This window comes from Artibeus jamaicensis, unplaced genomic scaffold (genome assembly GCF_021234435.1).
Source record: "Artibeus jamaicensis isolate MK-2021 breed Jamaican fruit bat unplaced genomic scaffold, CSHL_Jam_final contig_1832, whole genome shotgun sequence".
NCBI lineage: Eukaryota > Metazoa > Chordata > Mammalia > Chiroptera > Phyllostomidae > Artibeus > Artibeus jamaicensis.
The window spans coordinates 4,441,873-4,462,252 of NW_026521362.1; the positions used below are offsets into that span (position 1 = coordinate 4,441,873).

Sequence of the window (20,380 nt, forward strand, 5' to 3'; positions counted from 1 at the left end):
TGCAGTAAAAAGAGCACTGAATTGGGAGCAAAGACCTAATGTAACAATGTCTTAAAAGACTAAACCCCTCTAAAGTGTTTTTAAGCCATTTATACAGTATTCTAAAATACTAAATTTCCTTACTTCCCTAAAAAATATACTGACTTGGGAGTATCATTACAGTGATAAGTGGAAAGAATAAATTAGTTTAATTTTCAGAGACGTCTGTCCCTCACAACCATTATCTGTTTGGTTACTTCATTCCATATAGCAAGTAGTGAAGAGTTTGCATGAGAAGGGATTTTAGTTAAAGTTTACCACACAGATTTAGATTCTGAGTCTAAGCACCAAGACACACCTGTTTATAGAAAAGATAAAGGCTATTACAGAGAACTGGCAAAATCAAAGAAGCATACCATTGAAAGACTACAACATATTACAGGATAGTAGTGTAAATAGTTTATTTGCTCATATGCCATGAAAAGACCAGAAAAGTAACATGAACTGCTTTTATAAAACATTCTAATATTGCTAAGAAGCAAGCCCATTAATAGACGAACAGCAAAGAACATGCCAACATTATTGTCTACTTACAGACCAATAAATAGCAAGTATTTTAACATGCTCTTCAGCACTGTGCTTTGGAAAACAGCTGCTTGCAGTAAAGGACCAACAATTTGTATTGTGTATCTCATGGTTGACTTGCTTTATTAAAATGAACGCTAAGTCAACAGAAAGACAAAATCTTGGCATGTTCTTTTTAAAGTACACATTCATGAAAATTTGCTGGCAGGTGACAGTTTAAAAGCAATCTCTGTAAATGGGTATGCTAATGTAAAATGTAACTGACCCCTAAACTGTCCTTGTAGTTAAATATATATATTAAAAAAAACTATAAGTTAAAATAACATTCAGATTGTATAGCATAGGCTGATGCATTTTTAAACAATATTTACAATATTACCCAGCGGCTTAGGTGGGAATTAAAGAGAAGTGTAAAAACCATAAAAAACTGCACCAATTTTATAGCAAAATATCTGTACATTTAAAAAGAGGTCATATATAACTACACATTATCCCAGGAAAACAGACCTTCACCAAGGAGTTCACGTAAGCACAACATAAAATAAATTCAGTGGTTAAATACTATACAGTAAACTTTACAATTAATATATTGATGTACCAAGAAGGTAAGCCAGAAGCAGAATGTAGATTATGGAAAGTACAAATTCGCTTCAGTCCAGTTTTTGACTTTGGAATGGATCGAGTGCCCTGCCAGAGAGGAAGGAAACATAACTGGCTTAGTTGGCCATTTAGTCCCATTACATACCATTTATAAGCTTAATCCCAACGTGAATATTTGAGCAAGTCCCTATAAAGTAGTCTGGGAAGGAGTTCTTAGCTTTGATACGTGATGCCAAATATGTCTTCTCCAATTTACAAAAGGAAGGAGGAGGGGGAAAAACAACCGATTGTCAGGAGAGTAAGGCCAGGCTACTAACACTACTCTGCTAGCAGGAGGATTCCTGAATACTTGTTGACAGAGAACCTCTTCCTGGCTAGCAAGGCACTGAATTCTGTTCTCGGGTTTGACCCATAATGGTCCTCAGAAATCCTAATACTGATTACTGAGATGTTAGTTTTAGTGCTAATTAATAAATACATTTGTGTTATTTTTTATAGCTGCCCCTAGCTGAAGAACACAGTATGGCAAGTAAGTTTTCTGCATTTGTGTGCCGTCATACTCTTGCAGTGGTAAGGTGAATCTCTCACAGGGAGGCATGGTACTCCAGCACAGAAGTAGCGGAATATGAAAGGAGACTACTGGCTGAGTAACTTCTGTGCTACTGCAATTGCATCCTGTTTGTACTTTGCTGGGCCTTGGTTACAGACAGAAGGAGTTTATCATGTGTCTTTTTCCTCCTCCTTTCATGTTGCAAGCCCTTAAAAATACAAAGTTGATGGGAATGGCTGAAACACAAAATTCCTTAAAAGACACCTCAGCAAAGGAAGCCCACAGCAGACGCGTTCATGTTATTTACAACTTACTAGGAAACCAGGGTAGGCCATCATGGGACAATCACAATGGCAGGTGATACTCATAATAGGAAATTTACAATCTGATTAAAAAATTAATAACATACTGATGTAAAAAGATACCTAATCAAATCAAATCCTATTGCTTTGATTAATCTGAGCAGGTACTTCCACTTTTAGGCACTTGTTAACAAAGGTTGGAAGGAGAGCCCATCATTTTAAAATTCTTATGTGTTTGTTAAATCTGAGCCCTTGGAATATTTTATCTATGTTCAAGGCTGCAGTTAAATGGTAGCACATAAAGTTCATGTGGACGGTTTCTTTCATGCACACTCTATTCACACAGTCAGGTCTCAGGTTCACATGGTTATTTCGGCACCGTTAACAGAACGCAAGTTCTGATCATCAAAGCGCCGCCTGACACTCCTCCTCACCGCATCGGCTCGTCTGTATGGCTGGTTTCTAAGATCTGGAAAGAGGAGAGCACCAGTGAGAGAACCGCAACCTTGAACAGCCTAAGCAAGACAAAGACCAGCTGGCAGCCAATCAAAGCAGCTTGTGCTGAAGAGTCTGCTTGCTAATAGGCTCTTTAAACCCACTGAGTGTTGGAGCCAAACTCATGTACTTTGCCCTCTGTACATACAGTCAAAACATGATGTAATACTGGCAGGATTCTGGAACTTTTAGGAAAATATATACGAGAGGAGATTCTCCTGTCACTGGCCAGAGAGTTTAGCTGAAATCTTATTTTGAAATGTTTCATCAATGGGAAATCCCTGTGGCTTAAGTGTTTGGGTTTTTTTTTTTTTTCTTTCCGGAAATCTAAATATAAACTATAATACAATGAATTTTAAGCTGCAAAACTAATAAAACCAACTGCCCTGTCTATCTTATCTGAAATTTTAATCAAGGAAGGAACCTATGCTTAGCAGACATAGATTCCATTATTTTTATTCTATTAATATTAGCTCAGTTTTTATTTTGTGAGTTAGAAACATAGTTCTCAATTAACTACTCAATAAAAGTAATCGCTAAGTCAAAATACCCCATTCCTAAACATTTCTTTCCACCACCCAACAGCTTTGTTTTTCATTAAAGGGGAGAAGTTTCACGGGCCCCTTCTGCATTCCCCAATTGGCATTTTTAAAAAATGCCTTGTTGAATGAATGAATCAACCACTGCACACCAGTTCAAGGAGGTATTATTCTGGAGGGACAGAGTGGGACAAACGAGGACTATTGTCTAGGTAATAAGCACTCTTAGTATGAGGCGTGCAGTGATGAGTAAGGCGGGCAGCCCGGCCAGCAGGTGGCCCCTTTTTTGGAGTCAGGGCACAGTGAGAACATGAAGTAGGCTCCACACTTCTTCCCCTTGTTTTGTTTAATCAGTATATATTCCCCTGTCATCAGTACTTCTGATTTCTATTAGGGAACATTCTACCTTTAGAAAGGGAAACGCAAGCAACAGACTTAAGCCAGACGCGATCTTTTTTGCCCCTTCACCTACTCAGTAAGATTGGAAATGGAGCTGATGGGCCATACCTGGCCCACAAAATGTTTGCCCTTGACTTACATTTTTTATTATAGTTTCCTGAAATTTAAATTGGCAATTAACATAAAAATTAGGGTTTCCGACTTCTGTTGGAAAACTGAAGGACCTGGCAATACTGGGCCCAAACTCTTACGTGGCAAAAAGAAGCCGGAGCCGAGTGTGAGGAAGAGCGAAGCTCACAGGTGTGGCACAGTCCTCCCCGGCCCCTGACTCAGTGGGACTGGTGACCCTGCCCCACCCCTACGTTCAAGCCCAGTATTGTTTCGCCTGCCCAGATCCTCTGGAGACTCTGCTTCCTGGCCCCCAGTGGTCCAGGAAGGTCAGAACTCTGCTTCTGGCTAAGGATATGCAGGGACCTGCATCTCCAGGATTCCTGAGACCTCTAAGCAATTAATTTTAAAGGTCCTTGTTTTTATTTGTGTTCCCTGGCCAGGACTTCCTCTCCATTTCTTCACATAAAAATGGGTTAAGTGAATAACTCGCAGGCTGAGAAGAGGGTAATCCTAGCACCCAAAGCAATTACAATAACCAGCAACAACCCCTGCCCAAGCCATCACACTTGAGAACGTGGAAGCAGGCCAGGAGGAGTCCAACCGAGAGGCTCAGCCTCACACCACTGAATGTGAGGCACAGACGCCTCTCCCTGGTCAGACTCTCACCAGGTATCACCCTCAGCCACAGATGGAAACCACTGATTTGCATACAGAGAGAGGAGGAAGCTAAGTAAAAAGTGATGCTTGCCAGCTCTGTGTATCCTCCACCACCGGTGTGCTAGAAGAAATCCTTACCCTCGAGTGAACATTTGGAAATTTAGTGATATTATTCTTCTTTAAAGCTAAACAGAAAAAAAAAACAAAAACACAAAATGATGGTTAAATAAAAATGGGATGAAAATGAAAAGCAATTCAACTTAGTGCGTAATATTCCCAGGCGTGTTAGCCAACAGAGCAAGAGAGTGGGAGGCCATCACTACAAGAGCCGTTAGATAAAACAAGGGGGGAGATGAGGTGTCTTCCCATCCAGTTCGCTGACCACCCAGATCCAAGCTGCTTTGAAGTCTGGCTCCAGAATGATAGACAGTCCAGCAGCGAAACTGACAGTAAACATTCACCAATAGATAACACTTTCTAGCCGTGTTAATAAGCACTGGTGGGTAAGCACACTGCAGAGCAGGCAACAACACACGCACGCCCTTTGACACCTCCAGAAACAAAGAAACACACACAAGTGCAATCACAGAAGAGTTAATGCCACACAACAAACACATACCCAGTTCCATGTCGACCTCAGCGTGGCAGTCTCCGACGAGAGGACATGCTGCCCTGGCCACCGTTCTAACCGGCAGGGCACCGCAGAGCTCTGCTCCTTATCTAGGCATCCGGGTCTAAGCCCAGGCGATTACTTCTTGGGAAAATGAGTTTTTTTTTTTAAATTCTAAGAGCAGTGGCATTTCCCGATGAGAAGTGTGTGCTATTAGTGTTTCTGGTGCCACCGCCCCGACCAAAGGAGGAGGTCCAGGCACGACCTCATCGCAGAAGGACACCCGGGTCTGATATGGAACCAGTGAAGAAGCGGGAATGAGGCAAGACGGTGAGGGGCTCCTAAGCCTTGATTCCGTTTGCTGCTTAACAGCCTAAGTCCAACAGGGAATTGCTGGGCAGTGGATCGCTTACCCAGGCTTCTGGGCTGGAAGGGCTCCCCGTTTTAAGCTCATACCATGAGCTCCGTGACACGGGACTACAGCCTCAGACCACGTGAGACCATTAAGGCCCAGCTTACAGCTGCGCGCAGTTTACAGCTCCTTCCGAAAATCACTGTGCAGCGTCAGAGCACCTTACACTCCCGAGCGCTTGTACAGCAGCTCATTTTACTACCAAGGCATGTTAAATGAGTGCAAAAAGAAGGCTGATTTACTGTATGTACACCTGCTAGAACACAGTAAGGGCTCAGTGAATGCTCAGTCTAGTTGCTACTGTTATTAATGACGATTATTTTTTGTTTAAAGATATTAGTGCAGAAATCTTATAAGCAATCTAGCTGGTCCCAATCCTGATTCTCCAAGAAGTGCTCTATTTACTATTTTTCTGAAAATTTCTGCAAGCAGTTCTGTAATTCAACTCACACACACCCAGACCGTCACAGCTGTATGAGTTCACAGACACAAGGAAGCGGCCGTGAGCAGGCGGTTAGGACTGAAGTGCAAAACCGTGCAGCACGAAGACGACGTGGAACACAACACAGTGGAATGGTGCCTCCATGCTGGCATGTGGGTGGCCCCGACAGACAGACAGAGGGGCACAGGAGGTCAAAAAACCTGCAGCGACCTTTTAGGAGCATCAGGTGAGAAAGAGCAATAGTTTAGTAATGGTATTCCTCAGTGAGAACAGGTTCGCAGAAAAATCGAGAGCCACGCTTGGCGGTGCGAGCAGTGAAGGGCACAGTCTTCAGCACTGCATCCGAAACGACAGCCGAACAAGACAAACAGAAGAGAGTAAAAAGCTAGGACCTATGGCATTAGTACACGGTTAGTGCTGTGTTAATCATACCTGGGAAACAGGTGGGGCAGGGGAGCGGCAAGGGGGGAAGGCAATATATACCTGAGTGAGCTCATAAAATCTCAGGGTCACTCAGTCTGGGGTGTGGTTGTGGGTTACCAAACGGAAACTATTCCAAGGAAAATAAACAATGCTCCATAAGCAGATATGCACAGTCACCTCCCATGGCCAGTTCAGATTAGGTCAGGCCAATAACGACTGCACACTTTGCTCAATTTCAAGTCAGATGTCATTGGGATGGAGACCAGAATGAGGACAAGGAACTCTAAGTTCTTACAGTGCAAGGCTGGCTGCTTCTCCACCTACAAGTTAATCTTATCACAACACCGAGCAGAAGAGGCACTTACCCAAGGAGATCTATTCCTGGTGCCGCTCAGAGCAGAGCTCCCCTCAGCGGGGACAGCAGGGAGTGATGCTAAACAAGGGGAGCTTTGTTGGGGGCACCCACCAACCACTGCAGGTGGACGCTGGGGCACCAGCAGGCGCCCGTGTGTGGAGAGTCTGCACGTGCACAGAGACCAGCATTTCCCCAGCCACTGAGAAGGCAGGCACTCTGCTCTACTCTGGGCAAGAGACTTCGCTGACTTCCTTTTTAGTCTTTTACTTCCTTGGGTCTGAGCTGGTGAAAAAAATGGCGATTTTGGCAGTCTGGGATCCTTATTTACAGTGTTGACTAAGCTATTAACAAGAAATGGGAAGCCAAAAGTGGAATTTAAAAAGTCTAGGAGTTTTAACAAATTTGAACAATTGGAGCCATGTGAATGATGACTAGATGCTTTCTATCAGAAGCAGTGTGGGAGGTGTGTGATGATAGCACTGTGGGTCTTTGCTATTAGAGAGCCCTTATCTTTCCAAGGTACACAATGATGCATTTCCCCGTGAAACTATGTCTTGGAATTGTTTCAAAATAACCCCCAAGACCGGGCAGCGGGAACTGGGTAAAAGCAGGCACGGAACAAGACTGGCCCGAGCTACGCATTTTGAATGGGTGGCGGGTACATGGAAACCCATCATACAGTCTCCATTCTTTCTCACAGTTCAAATATTCTGCACAGTAAAAAGTTTTAAGCACCTTGGGAGCTGCTAAATAGTATTCATATGCAATAGATGTGAAAGAAAAGTGGCTTGCAGCCACTGCCCCAAGACAGTGGCCCAAATTGCTGTCCTGGCCGGTCAGAGGGAAGGCAGCGACTCTGCGGAGCTGGTTCCAGCGGAAAGCGTTAGGCTACGACACAATGGGACAGGAGCCAATCTGGGTTAGGCCCGGTCTCAGCTGGTGGAAGAATGAAAGCACCAGCTCCTCATCTGCAGTTACTGGTTACTGTGAACGAGCAAGTGGGCTTTTAAAGAGCTGGAGAAACCTGTCCTGACGGTTAGTACAGACCACTGACGGGGTCTTGCCATGGCATTTATTAATCAGGCAGGTGGGCAGGAGTGGCCGTAAGGAAGAACATAGAGCACGGTGACAAACTGAAGACGATGGAAAACCATCAGGCGACAGAGCCCTGGGGAAACCTAAAGGGCTCCGATGATACCGAGCAGGGCAGGGATCTCTCAGACGGTGCGCAGGCCGCCGTGAGTGCACTGCAAACACCAGCAGAGAGTCTCTGCGCGATGCTGGAGCTGATTAAAACCAGCAGAACTGTAAACCCTGGGCAGCAGGCAGCGAAACCTGCCCGGGGCTGGTGTGAGCGAGCCAGCAGAAGTCCATGGGCCACGAGGAGGACGTATCTTTTACCTGTGATAATGTCTTCAATGGCACCGTCTTTTCCTTCGTACACGTGTCTGTTATCTTTAACTTGACGCCTTCTTAATTCTGCAATTAATTCTTGCTGCTGCCTCTTTGATTTGTGAGAAGGAGACTGGGAAGAAAGAAGCGTGGCAGGGATCAGTGGGACCGGCCCCCACCGGGGGTTTGAGAAGAGGCAGAATGTATCTCAGCGTTATGTGGCTGAGGAGCAGCCTCCACCAAAATCAGAAACAGCACCAGCCTGCGTCAAGCGCAAACAGAGAAACACCCAGAAAGCTTCTGGGAAAAAAAACAAACTTTCACTGAAGAACCCACAAAAGTCCAGCTGGCAGCGATGGGAAGGCTGGGTCCTATGGTGATAACCCCTGACTTCCCAACAATTTTTTTTCAAGATTTTATTTATTCACTTTTGTAGAGAAGGGAAGGGAAGGGAGGGAGGAAGGAAGAAAGGGAGAGAAACATCGTGTGATTGGTTGCCTCTCACGTGGCCCCAAATGTGGACCTGGTCTGCAACCCAGGTATGTGCCCCGACCAGGAATCAAACCAGCGACCTTTCGGTTTGCAGGCCGGCACTCAATCCACTCAGCCACACCAGCCAGGACAACCCCTGACTTCTTGAACTCTGGTGCAGAGGGTCACAGTGAAGACTGCTTTGATCTGTCAGCCTTTATGGTCTCCACCTCTAATGTTCCCCTCCAGAGAATGCTCCCCCCATTCCTCCTAGCAAAGCCCCTCCGCCAGCAGGCCAGCAGCCGCGCCATCCCCACGAAGCCTTCCCCGGACACGAAGCTATCCCATCATCAAATACGGCCTCTCTGCACAGTACATCCAACTGAGATTTAAGGTCCAGATCTCTGCAAACAGTAACACTACACCAACATGCTCAGCCTCATTGCAGTTTTTGCTGAACAAAGTTATTAATGAGCAAATCTCCATTTGCCAAGTTTCCAAGGCCTAGAAAGAAGGGACAAGGACCCTGAGCTAGTCTGGCTTTTGCCCGTATTTCCTGCTTGCCTCTGAAGGGCCACCGTGGACCCCTCACACAGGGGGCCGCCACCAGAGCCAGGCTCCTCACCTTCGGATCCTGATGCTCCATCAGAGCTTCCTGCTCCAGCAGTTTCTCCATGAGCGCTTGCTCCTGCTTTTTCCTCAGCTCGTTCTCCTCTTCTGCTTGCTGCGCACGAAGGCAAAAGAATCAAAACACAGGTCAGTGCAAACAACAGTAGATTAAGTCATTCTGCAAGAATCCTTGGTGAGCCGGGAAACAGAGTAAATGGAAGGTTTAGAAGATCTACACTTTGTGCCTGTATATCATGCTGATTCGGAGCTTCCCTGTCTGTCCCTGTGACATCTCTTCCCAACCAGGAGCTGAGATTTACCTCATCCGGAAGCCCTTTCCTGGTCCCTGCTTGCACAGTTGCTTAGTCCCGGTCCTGAAGATGGGGAGGGCACCTACCTCATTGGCAGCTCTGCTCAGTGATTTTCGAGCGAGACTGTTTTGCTCCCAGAATCTGTCCACCTACCTAAAGCTTCTCTGACTCCTCAGATGCCCCTCCTGCCTTCATTAGTGGAAGACCTCCACCCCCTTGCTTCTTGTCTCCGTCAGAGACAGAGTGACCAGCCTGACAAATCTGGGACAACAAGTCAAACAGGCTCACCTCAACGCGGCCCTCCTGGCACCCTCTCTTCTGAAGTCAGCCTCCCTAAAGAGACTTCTAGTGTCTGACTGGGAACTGGTTACGTCACCTAACGTAGGGCTGTGGGAACTCACATATACTCCAATGCAGTTTTTTTAAATCAGTAATAAAGCTCTCATTTTGATCTCTTACTTTTGTCTTAAGTTTCATTGTGGACCAAACCTGAGAAGGGAGAGACAGACGCCACCCTAAAACCCCAACCCCCGTGCACGGAGTCCCTTGGCCAGGGCCAGGCTGGCCCATTGCTCATCACACACAACCTGGGGCAAGTGACACAGCCTGCAACCTACCTGCTGACAAGTGCCTCCCAGAGCCAGCTCACAGGGCCACTCAAGATGGTATGGACGGGGCACCGTGACGGGCTCCGACCTGGGACACCCCACAGGCTCCCCAGGGCAGCTTCTTGTTTTCCTCTGCTCTATGCATGTCCCTGCTGAAGCACTGGGCTTTGAGACCAATCAGACCGAGGCACTTCCCAGCTTGTGTTAATACTATACAATTTAAAAATAGCTGGTATTTTCTCTTTAGGCCCGAGACTTAAAATTTGTTATGTGGAAAGATGTGGCCCCAGCACATAACAGGAACCACCTGGGGCCATCTCTGCAGCACGCCAGCCCCAGCCGTCAGCAGACCCCAGGGCACCACGGTCAGCAGCTGGTGACCAGCGACCTCCCATCGCTCCTGGCTCCGTGTCCTGCACAAGAACTCTGTGCTGTGTCTGTGTCTGTCCTCACTTCCAAGGACACTCTCCTTCTGCAAACAGCTTGTGCTATCACTGCTACACGAAGCCTTGCTGAGAGAAGATGGCTCAATACTATGACCTTTCGAGTCTCAGTAAAAGGCTGGAGGGCGGTTCTCCAAAGCCGTCAGCCTCTGGTGGTGCTGCAGAGGTGACCCACTATTTCCGAAGGGGGATTTCTCAAAAATGTCAAAGGGGGGGACCAAAAACCCCCTGAATTATCATCTGGAGGGCAGGCCCCTTGGAGTGCAGGCTTCCCCACCAGATTAGTGTTCTAGGGACCCATCTGTATCTGTGTGCCAGCTGGTGGTGGTGTGAGAGGCTGCGTTCCACTTCAGTGAAATTTTCTGAGACTCTTTGTAGGCGCCTGCCCATCTCATGATGGGTGGTTTATGAGCTCGCCTGCCCACGCCACACTGAGCGGTCAGCAGTTTCTGACGAAACACCCACACCCCACCTTCCCTACTCACCCATCTCACCCTCAGTGATTTTTTTTTTGTTTCCCCAGATGAAAAAAAGTCCTCAATGGGAAATTTCTTTTGCCAATGTGGAAGATGTGAAGCAAAAAACAGCAGAAGCACTAAAAAACATCAAAACTGATTTGTTCAGAAACAGTTTGAGTAGCGGAAAAAATGTCTCAGTAGGTGTACCGCATCACAAGGAGAGGACTTTAAAGGTGACTGAAGTTTAACATGTAAGAATAAATACACAATTTTTTATAAATAAATTCCTGGGGTTTTGAGGTCCCCCCTCAGAGAGAACCGTGATGCATCCCTCCCCCCCTCACGATCGCCCACCCACCACCAGCACTGCCTGATTCCAGGTAGATGAGCTGGAGGATACGGACTGCAATGCTTCCCACCTGCACTGAAACTCCCTAACGGCCCCCTTATCACTCTTCTTCAAGGGACAGATTCTTCTGACAGTGCCTCTTTGAGGCATATGCTTGTCCAAGACCGTGAGCCTGGACTATGGAAGAGGGTCTCCCATTTAAAGGACGGGTGGGCCATTGCTGGTCCCCGTGAAGAAACAGAGAGCAACTGTCCCTCCAGGTGCCATCTTCAGCCCGCACTAGAGAAGTGTGGGTCTAGACGGTCAGAAAGCCCGGGCAGGACTAACACCGGAGGCTGTTCCTGACCTCAGCTACGGCATCGTGCCACAGGCCTGGGCTCGCTCCTCTTAGCTGTTCAACACCAGGGGGACCCGGGATGTTCTAAGTCCTTCAACATGCCCGTGAGGGCAGACGGTCAAGAGGGCAGCCATGGCCTTGGAGCAGCCCACCTGCCCGAGGAGCAGCCTGAGCCCCAGCACTGGCTGGGTGTAGACAACGAGCACGACGGGCTGAGGGCTCCAGAAGCTGCCTCGCTGACCCCCACACGTGCTGCCCCCAACAGTGCAGGCCTCTGCAGCGCTGCTGAGACTCAGATCCAGCTCTGAGAGAGCGCCCGCTTGAAAAAATAATGCCCAGGAAGGCTCTGAAGGACACCATGCCCTGTTTACCTTATAGGCCTTCACAAACCGGACGAACACAGGAAAGAAGACAGAGGGTGGTGTCGTCTTGGGGTTTTCTCCAAAATACTTCACCACGTCGTCAAAGGCATCCTGTGGGAAAGCAGGCTTCTCTTGAATTCCATTAGCTCCAGCATTTGAGCCTAACGCTCTGGATGAAGAGCTGCAGCAAAGCGGCAGTGATGACACACGATCCCGCTGCTGCGGAATCTGCCCTGCCCTCCTCCCAGGGCTCCCTGCGGCCCGAGTTTCTTCCCAGGGCCTGCTCAGAGGCAGCCAGCGGGCGATGGTGCTGAAGGAACCCTCCTCCGTGAGCCCCGCCACTTCCACACACCTACACACACACACACACACACACACACACACACACACACACACACACAGGCCCCCGTCCTTTCAAGAGCTTTCTAAGGCCACCACAGAACTTAAAACCAACAAGGGCAGAAGAGATCTTACAAGTCACTCGGCCTCTAACCCCCAACCTGCTGCTGCACTGCTCCTTCCAGTACCCCCCACTCAGGGGCACTCTGGGGTCTGTGGGCCCTGGACCACATCAGCCAGCCAGTCTCAAATGGGAGCTTCCGCCATGTCCGCTTTCTGAGTCCCCACAACACGCTGCGGTCAGCTCTGGCTGTTTTGCAACAAAGGTAGACTTGACCCCCCAGGGTAGTGTGAGATTTCAAGGTCAAAGGCCTATAGAAACCCAACACGCTGGGAACACTGCTTTACTGAGCACAGGTCTGGACACATTTTGGCTGACCTGAATACAGGACTCACACACGGGGAACCTGGAAGTGGAAGGGGAGGGGTGGGGGAGGACTCTAGAGGAGAGGGTGAGACCCCCAAATTAGAGAGGACAGTAAACAAGACAGGGGCTCTCTGGGTACAACAGTTTCTCCCCCCAATCCTAGGCTAGCACCCAGGTGGCTTTACAGGGTCCAATCAGCTCTACTTTGCAGGCGTCCAGGGGCACAGACACTGACCTGGGCGATCTTGGCGTCATCCTGCAGCTTCTTCAGCTTCCCCTCGTTGTTGAGAATGAACTCCTTCAGTAGCGTGTTGTGGTCATGCATGGTGTACTCCCTCTTGGTCAAGTCCATGCCCCTCTGGAGCTCCTTCACATCCAGTAAAACATTCTCAAGGGAGACTGCGGCAGAGAAAGCAATGTTCCTATGAACCGCAACTGGGCAAGTCAAGACCACAGGGGGTCTGGCTGGAAAGCCGAGTTCCCAGTGGATTCCTAGGGTTACTCAAGGGTCTAGATCTCGTTTCCAGCTTTTAGAGTAGAGATCTTTAATATAAATAACTTAGCAAGTGCTCACTATCAGGCACCAAATTAAATTCTTTACATGCGGTAACTCCTCTGTGCCATTAGCCCATTTTACCCACAAGGAAAAGCAGCATAAGGTGGTTACGTGGTCTGCCCTAGGTCACACGGCTGGGAGGTGGCAGAGACGAAATTCAGACAGCAGCCAGGAACTCCACCACTTGCGCTCTGGCACAACTATTCCATTTCTCTTACAGGAGATGATGGCCCATTGGTAGGCCCACAGAAGTGGTATCTTAACACTTTGAACTCCTTGCATTTCTGTGGCTTTCCAGCAGGGGGTAGCATTTTACCTGCTGAACTTCAGTTGTATGACCACTCAGACTCAAGACAGCCTTGGACAGCTTCTTTTTGTTATTAAGCTGTCCTTCCCTGGCTCAGAAGGGTTTATTAGCAGGACCCTTTCTGTGCACCGCACGGCCACCTCCCAGAGCAGGCGGGCCCCAGCAGCCTCCTGCTCTGGCTCCCTGCTGCCTGACTCAGCTCTGCACATAGATGGATTACAGAAAAATGCGGTATGCTTTCCCCTCACTAGACTCACGCTGTCTTATTCATCTCTGACTCCTCAATGCTTAGGACAGTGCCAAGCACACAGCAGGGAATCAAAAAGGCCCACTGGACCCACGAAGGGGTGGCGGAAGGAATGACTGAAGGTGCAAGGATGCGGGCCAGCTCACCGGGGCACCAAGAAGTGAGCACAGAAACAGTTCAGCCAGAGTTCCTCTACCCTCCCATTTTCCCCAACTGACTTTTTTTCAAATGACACTTTTGGGGAATCTCATCTGAGCAAAAAAATTATGCTAATTAGTAAGACAGCAATTTTTAAAAACTTTTTAAAAAATTAGACTTGTGACACGAAACAACTCTAATTTAGGCAAAGGACAACTTGGAAGGAGGACAATCACTCCATCAGAAGGCAACGCCTCGGTGAGCCCGGGCCCCGGGGACCCGCCGCACCACGCCACAGGGTGGGGGGTCGGGGGGGGCGCCACACAGCCCTCCACAGTCACACCGCCACTTCCACCCGCCCCTCAGTCTCCACCGCGGCTTCAGCGCCATCCTTCCCAGTAACAGCGCATCACCTCATTCACTCATTCGCTTGTCACTCGCTCATTCCTGTGTTCATGTTCTCATTCACCTATTCCCGAGACCCATCTGCCAGGGGCAAAATAATTATAAAGATAAGTAACACTTAAACACACAAAGAACATTTTAATGGCTGCCAGACTGGGGAGACGGGGTGAAAAAGGTCGAAGGGATTAAAAATCACCAGTTATAAAATTTGCTGTGGGAATGGGAAGTGCGGTGTGGGGATACAGCCAGTACTACTGTAATAACTATGATGGTGTCGGGTGGGCACTAGGCTCGTGGGGGGATCTTTGCTACACAACTCAAACTAATATACTGCTGAATATCAACTGTAATTGAGAAATAAATTTGTAAAAGGTAAATAAAAGTTGATTAAGCCTGTAAGGACACAGGTTGCAATGGGCATGAAAACTGCTAAATATCCTGAAAGACCCGAGTCAGTAGTCTGGGGTAGGCCTCAGGAATATGAATGTGTAATAAACACCATATTTCAAGATGGTAATTCGGGAATCACAGCCTGTAATGAACTCCGAGGTCAGTTTGCAAGGTGTCCCTCTTTCTAACCGAATATTCTTGTGGGAAGACGTGGTACTTGCAGGACACACTGCATGAGAAAACAACCTGGGCTCTGGATTCCAGTTCTGCTTCCATTACTTGTGACCCATGTGATATAAAGCAAGACCTTTAACCTCTAAAAAGGTCCGTTTTCTCATCTCTAACATGGGGATACAATTACCTAGTACAGCGCAGCTCTCTCAGAATCACTGATGATTTAAAGAAAATGCATGCCTGTCACGGCAAAGTAACTACCAGGAAGTACTGATAATTTAACTTGTTTCCAGGCCAAAGGTATGTGAAACATCACAAAATCAAAGTGTTTGTTGGAGGTGATTCTTAGATTCTCACTCTCTTATTTCAAACAACAGCAACAGAATAAAAAGGACAAAAAATGGAAGAGGGAAGGTGCATGAAGCCCAGAAACCTGGATCTTTACAAAGAGGACACTGAGAGAGGCCACCTTCACGACCCATGTCACTACCACTCCCAGGAATGGGCCGCACCATGGCCCGCCTGTTCCAGCTCAGAGGCGGATGCTCTGGCTGTGCCTCTTTGAAGAGGTTCTGAGGAGTGTTACCTCAAGCAGGGGGTGGTGCCCCCATGACTTAAAGGCATTCCCTGCCCGTGAGCAGCACTGAGAGCTACAGACCAGTACCTGCAGCAGCTTTCTCCACGTAATGAAGCTCATTATAAAACAGGGACACTTGGTGATATTTTTCTTTTACAACATTCGATATATAGTGCAACAGTGTTTGCTTTCGGTCTGTTGACTTCGTATCTAAAAGCTGAAAACAAAAGGGAATAGAGGTTAGAGAGAAAGGTGGAGGGAGAGTCCCCCCATCAGAAGACCTTCCCCCCGAGTCAACGGCAGAGCACAGGTGCCCAGACATGGACAGATGTTATACTATATTTAATCACGGACAAAAAGCATTCCCACAGGACATTCTAGATCGGGCTTGCTCCTTGATGGACCAGCCCACTGATTTCTGAACGACTAGAGGACTTCCCGGGCAGGGATATGCTCGACTCTGGGGATCACTGGAAGCACCTGGAACTGGCCCCACCCTTTCACGCACGTGAACACCCCCCACCCCACAGGTGCTGTACTGCCTCTCCTGGCTTCAAAGCGGGGAGTCCCCAGCCCCAGTGCTCTCCAAAGTGAAGGCCCAGAGCCGGAGTGAGGGCAGAGCCGCAGGTATGCACGGGTGCTCCACACACCAGGGCCATGCGCTGCAGTCTTCGAGTTCAGCTTGGCCCCTCCTAGTCCCCAGCCTCTCGTGACCCAAATCAGACGTGCCTACCGAAGCACGGCTTTCTGCGGGACAAGACCGTGACCGACTGGACACTCCTGACCAAACAACTGTGTCTCCCTCGAGGCTGCAGACTCAACCCACTGCCCCACCTTTTTGTGTGGCAGCCACGTCAGCCCCACCCAGCCAGGGGGAGAGGCTGCCACACTGGGGTCTCGCTGGTCCCATTTACGGAAGTCAGGTGACTCCAGAAAGCAGGGTGCCCCTTCCATCCAGGAAGGACACAAACATTTTTAGAAAAGACAGGAAAGTATAAAGAAGTAGTTCAAAAAAGATTCCCTACTTCTATCTTTCCTCTCTGTAAATATCTCAACATAATTCTTTCAGTTTTTCTACCTACTTTACATAGCTGAACTTGACCTGTACAAGTCAAGTACACTTAGATCTTTTCTTTTCTCAACACCAAATGATATTTCTTTGCAAATTCATTCTTCATTAGTATTCACACAGTGGAGAAAGAGTTCACCATATTAACTACTGTTATACTATATTTAATCATTTCCCAAACTCTTGGCTCTTTACATTGTTGCTAATTATTTGCAATTATACATCAAATATAGCACCCCATCATTCAGACTCCTGAGGACAGATTTCTAGAAATGGAAGTAGTAGGTCAAAGGGTACAAGTATTTTTAAGGTTCTAAGTGCTTGTTGCCAAATGGTGTTCCGGGAACGGTGTACGAGTTGGCCCTCCCACTAGCTGAGAATTATCCAAACAGCCCACCCCACTCCCAAGAGCACACGCTCGCCACTGCAGGACTTCGTGGTCTTTGCCAGCTGTTTGACCCCTCCTACAGCTGTTGTATTTCTTGTAGTCCACTCACCAGATCTAAACTCTGAAGTTTAAATCCATAAACTGCTCCTCGTTTACTGCTATTCATATAGTTCCCTAGAGCCAAGATGATCTGCAGAGAGAGAGAGAGAGCAAAGAGAAGCCCATTAGCACCGCTCCAGGCAGAGAAATGCAGTGGACAAGTCAGCTCTTCCACACACATAGACAAGGAAAACTCCACTTGCCTCCAGAATTTTCTTGAGTTTTTGAGATGACTTTATGGAGACAGATGCTGCTATAATTGAGTGCAGTTGCTAGATTCCAGTCGAAGGAAAGGAGGGGAGAAAAAAAATATGTTACAAACAGGCAACTCTAATTGGAAACCAAAAATTAACCTGCATTTGGACCTTAAAGACTTACTGCTGAGATTTTATTTTTCCTGAACATACATTTAAGTGGTCTGCTAGGTATTAGGTAATGGAATCATTACATGCAAGCTCCTCTCTAAAAGTGTTTGAAATAAGAAGTAACATCAGAACTTACTTATCACAAATCCTATAAGCAACAAAACTCAGTCAACAGCATCTTCTAGCAGAACTCAATCCCCTGCCCTCCACCTCTGGTCATGTAGTACAATTTACATTTTTAAATCAATGGGCTATCCAAGAACAAAAACCAAACAGCAAAGGAATACAATCACCCTCCAGAAGCTCCCACAACACATTTTGTACAGACGTACTACTATAATCGGTCATTAACTAAAGTTTATTTAGAAATAGAACTGGGAAAGAGCTTTTCATGCTATTATGTGTATGATATTCGTAAGTCTCTGGCAGACTAACACACAGGAACAACAGGTGGTTGGCTGTTACATCTGCAGCACCACTGTGTGCCGCAGCACCACTGTGTGCTGCAGCAAACTTCCAAGGAAGAGGACGCCTGTGACAAATGTAATGCTCCCAGTGAAAGCTAACAAGCCTGTTCACTAAACACACAGGTTCGTTTCTGGAAATGGAAGTCACGTTCGTAGTCTTGCCAGCCCAACCAGAGAACTGGTACCCTCGGGAGGGAACTAAATTTGGGAAAGTGGTTTCCCCTTGTCCTCTGTACCGATGTGCACTTTCGAATCCAGAGGACTCCTGCAGACACGGAAAACGGCACTCCCAAGAGGGAGAGTGGCAACATGGAAAATGGAAAGTCACCCTTTTCGAATTTATTTGGCATATGCAATAGGAAAAGGCTGGCTGGAATAAAAATGGAATCCAGAAAGTCCTGGAAAGGAGTCTTCAGAGCCCACGACACTAAGTGCAATTCTGAGAGAGACTGAAACGAGCGAAAACGATTCTGCATCTCATCGGACCTCCTCCCCTGCCGGTCGGTCCACTCACAGGAGTCAGCATCTGAATGCTTTCGGCGAAGTTCCCGATGAAGGCCATGATGGTCATCTTCTGCAGGAGCCTCTCGATTTTACTGAACTGCATCATGAACCGGTCTTCGTCCGACAAGTTCTCCACCGGCTTCCTCTCCCGCTCGTAGAGCCGGAGCACTTTCACCTCGTTCTCCGTTGGCAAGAACCGCATCAAACACTCCACAAAGTCCACAGGCAGTGTCTTCAAGTCAAATCTGAGGACAGACGCGGGCCCGTCAGTGTTGGGGAGAAAACCCCCCACCCTTTCCACCACACCCCCATCTGGTCCACCAGACCGTGGATGGTGACGATGCCCCCGTGTGACGACGGGCTCCTGACTGTGCATCAAGCACTCTCACGGGTCCTTCCTGAGAACCTGGGCCTTGTCACACCACCACACCAGTTCCCAAGCTGTCAGCAAAGCTCTAAACCTCTAGAACTCAGCAGTAAACGACAGCAGGGGGCGGCAGAGGGAGGCAGAAGCATCTGATGGTTAAGTCATTCAAGGACATGGTTCTTAGGAATGCTATATACTGCTAATTGGGACATTAATATTATACATGCAGTCACAGAATACCAGGTGAACTTTGTCAAATATTTCAAGTAAACCAATAACCTAGTATATGTTTTCTTCTTGTAGGGAAAAAAATGCATCCAAATGCCTACTCCATATGGATATTTTGGCTTAATTGTATGGATCCTTTGGAGGAATACGAAGTTTTTGTGGATGTATGCTCAATTTGATTAAGAAAAGTATGTGTCACAATCTCTACTTTATTCTCTGGACAATCTTTGTTCAGCAAAATAATATAATTATATATTTAACGATCATGACACACAAGGTATATAAAAATTAAGAACCAAAGTGCATGTCAGATTCCAACATCAGAAGTTAGAACAGACTGCAGTTACGGTCCTGGCTGACGGCACACACGGAATGAACGCCTTCTCAAGGCTGTGCACTGCTGTGGGATCCCTGATCAACACTGACGAACTGCCAATTCACAATGACTTAGTTCCTCAAACATCTAAGAGCGTCCTTATCACAACTTGAGAGTGACCATGACCGTAGGAAGAGTAGAAATATTCTTCTAACAATGAAGTTAAATAAAAGCAATGCTTCCCTGCTATTCAAGGATGAAAAACAAACAAACAAACAAATAAAAAAAAAACCACTGAACTTTGTTTAAAATGTCCTGGCAGCACTAAAAACAACAGCAATCACATTCCTATTGTTATGAATTAAAATATGCATCTGTATTGTAAGTGCATCTGGTGTCAAACTTTATCATCCATAAATGCCATCAAATTTATATTCAACAAATCTGTCTAAAATTCAAATACTCCAGAGAACACTGACATTATCTCCCTTTTCTTAGCATCTGCAATACTCCACTCAGCTTCCCTTCCATGGAAGCTCTGCTGTAGACCTACATAAGGGAGCAGACCAAGAGAGTAAGTATCACAATCCCGTGGCTATTCTTCTCCAACCACTGTAATTACTCATTCTAACATAGCACTCCCGGGGGTAATTTCTGGTCCACCTCTTCTGTGGTAACATTTATTAAACTGTAAAGTTGGGTATACGCAACAGAGAGATTCTCTGCTGTATGGATGTCAAGGATTGATCCATCTTTTTCACCTTGGATCCTGCCTCAGTACTGAACTATTTATGTCACCTGCCAATGCCTAACTTTCTTGTCCTGATCCTAAATTTACTAAAACACTGTTTTCCAGAAAGCCTTGAACTTACACATGAATAGCTCTGCAGATCTCATCCGCAGTCTTGCCAGCTTTCCTCAAGGTTATGGCGAGGTTTTTGGCCCTGTTTGCTTCCAGTAGTGTCACTCTGTTGGACCCCTTCTGTGGTATCTTTTGTTTGCTTGAAGAAAGGTCAATGGCAGGACCTTGGGCTTTTGTCTTAAATATTTCCTCAAATTCATCCACATTTAAATCCTGCAGTAGAGAGGACAAATGGATTATACTCAAAAATTAAGTCAGGAAGCCACCACTTAGCTCCTTCAGTGTCGAAGAATTTACTTTTTCTACTCAATGCTTGTCTTTGACCGTGGCCAGTTCTATCTTCCCATTTGTGTTTA

The 20,380-nt window shown here is 47.0% G+C and overlaps 1 protein-coding gene across 5 annotated transcripts in view; it reads right to left on the reverse strand.

The window, feature by feature from the left end:
- Positions 1-425: 425 nt before the first annotated feature.
- FMNL2 (formin like 2) overlaps positions 426-20,380 on the reverse strand; it is a 296,180-nt gene continuing 276,225 nt past the window's right edge. For 2 of the 5 annotated variants that reach the window (XM_053671653.1, XM_053671637.1), the window contains 10 exons: positions 20,035-20,237; positions 18,262-18,496; positions 17,119-17,187; positions 16,926-17,006; positions 15,447-15,576; positions 12,801-12,964; positions 11,809-11,910; positions 8,948-9,046; positions 7,861-7,984; positions 426-2,485 (listed from right to left, as the gene is read on the reverse strand). In XM_053671653.1, coding sequence (XP_053527628.1) covers positions 2,376-2,485; positions 7,861-7,984; positions 8,948-9,046; positions 11,809-11,910; positions 12,801-12,964; positions 15,447-15,576; positions 16,926-17,006; positions 17,119-17,187; positions 18,262-18,496; positions 20,035-20,237 — 1,317 coding nt within the window. In that variant the 3' untranslated portion in view covers positions 426-2,375. The other 3 variants (XM_053671647.1, XM_053671641.1, XM_053671659.1) reach the window with 3 other exon arrangements.